The 1,301-nt window shown below is 44.4% G+C and overlaps 1 protein-coding gene across 1 annotated transcript; it reads right to left on the bottom strand.

Annotated features, from left to right (window-relative positions):
- LOC109820925 (glucan endo-1,3-beta-glucosidase 7-like) lies at positions 3–1,299 on the bottom strand (the record flags this gene model as incomplete). The annotated part of the gene is made up of 3 exons (XM_020387120.1): positions 3–110; positions 649–978; positions 1,096–1,299. Coding segments are annotated over 3 exons (642 nt in total), but the record flags the coding sequence as incomplete, so codon positions are not given.

The raw sequence follows: 1,301 nt of genomic DNA, 5'->3' as shown, positions 1-1,301 counted from the left end.
CCGGTCTCCGGTTGACCTTGACGGCAGTCCACGGCCGGTTGAGGTTGAGGTTGAGGTTGCGATGGATTGACTGTTGCAGCTGGTGACGGAGAGTTCACTGGAGGGTTTACCTGTGATTAGAACGAGGCTACTTTAAGCAATCAAGCAAACAGTTACAAATTTATAAAAGCTTGATATACGTCGTACTCCCACTTTGTATAGAGTATAAGCTTTTAGGTAGCCGACACTACATTAGAAAATCGAGTTCCTAGTTGACCGTCAGGTTTGAACAGTTTGGGAGTCAAAATCTTGTCTATTAACGCTACCTTTCCCAATGCAGAAACAAGCACTCAATATTATTTTTTAACATAGTTTATTAATGATTAAATATTACTAAAGAGAAGTATGTTATGTTGTGTATTAATTTAAATTTCCCTTATTTATATAGATGAAAAAAAAAATTGAACTGTAACTTTTCCACAAGTGACCTTATAATTTGAATTAAACTTACTTAGGTACCATCTGAAAATGAGCAGAAAGAGCACGAACGCTAAATAGTCGTTCAGTACATCTGATGATGTCGATAGAAATCAGCTCGAACAATTTACTAAGTGCGCATATCTTCATCTTGATTAACTAACTGACTTGAAACGAGTTCCAACAATTTACCTGGCTCGAGCTAGATTTAGAGAGCCCGGCATCATAGATGGCGGTGGAATCGGGCCGATAAAGCCCAAACGACCTCTCCGAAGTCGGCCCGGGCTTCAAATCCTCGTCGTAAAGTGCGAAAATGTAGGTGTCCACGGATCTCCCCGGCATCAGAGGAGTCCCGACCATGGTCCTCAAATGCTTCACCAAGTTTCCATTATACGCCGCCGCATTGTCGACGCTGGCTCCAACTTCGTCGCTGTCTCCCTTGTAAGGCCACCCGGTCTCGGCCACCACGATCTCGACATTGCCGAATCCGGCCGAATTCAAGGCCGACTTTATAGCATCAACCTGTCAAGGGAAAATACGTTTGAGAAACTCGAGCCAAACTTTAAACTGATCAACAATTCATTTATTTAATTAAAAACAGATTAATTAAACCGATCAACGATTCCTTTATTTATTCACCTGCGCATCGAACATGTTCATGTACGTAAGCTTGGTGTTAGGATCCAGCCTCCCGAGGTTCGGCTGGAACAAGCAATACGCCAGCGTCTCCGGCCTCGGGTCGTCCCGGTACGCGAAGTACGGGTACGGGTTTATCATAAACGGGCCCCCGTTGTCCGACAGGAACTTCAGTATCGGGTTCAGGTACTGCACCAGGTCGGCGTGGA

Source organism: Asparagus officinalis, chromosome 8, assembly GCF_001876935.1.
Source record: "Asparagus officinalis chromosome 8, Aspof.V1, whole genome shotgun sequence".
Classification (NCBI taxonomy): domain Eukaryota; kingdom Viridiplantae; phylum Streptophyta; class Magnoliopsida; order Asparagales; family Asparagaceae; genus Asparagus; species Asparagus officinalis.
This window is presented reverse-complemented; position numbering and strand designations above follow the sequence as displayed.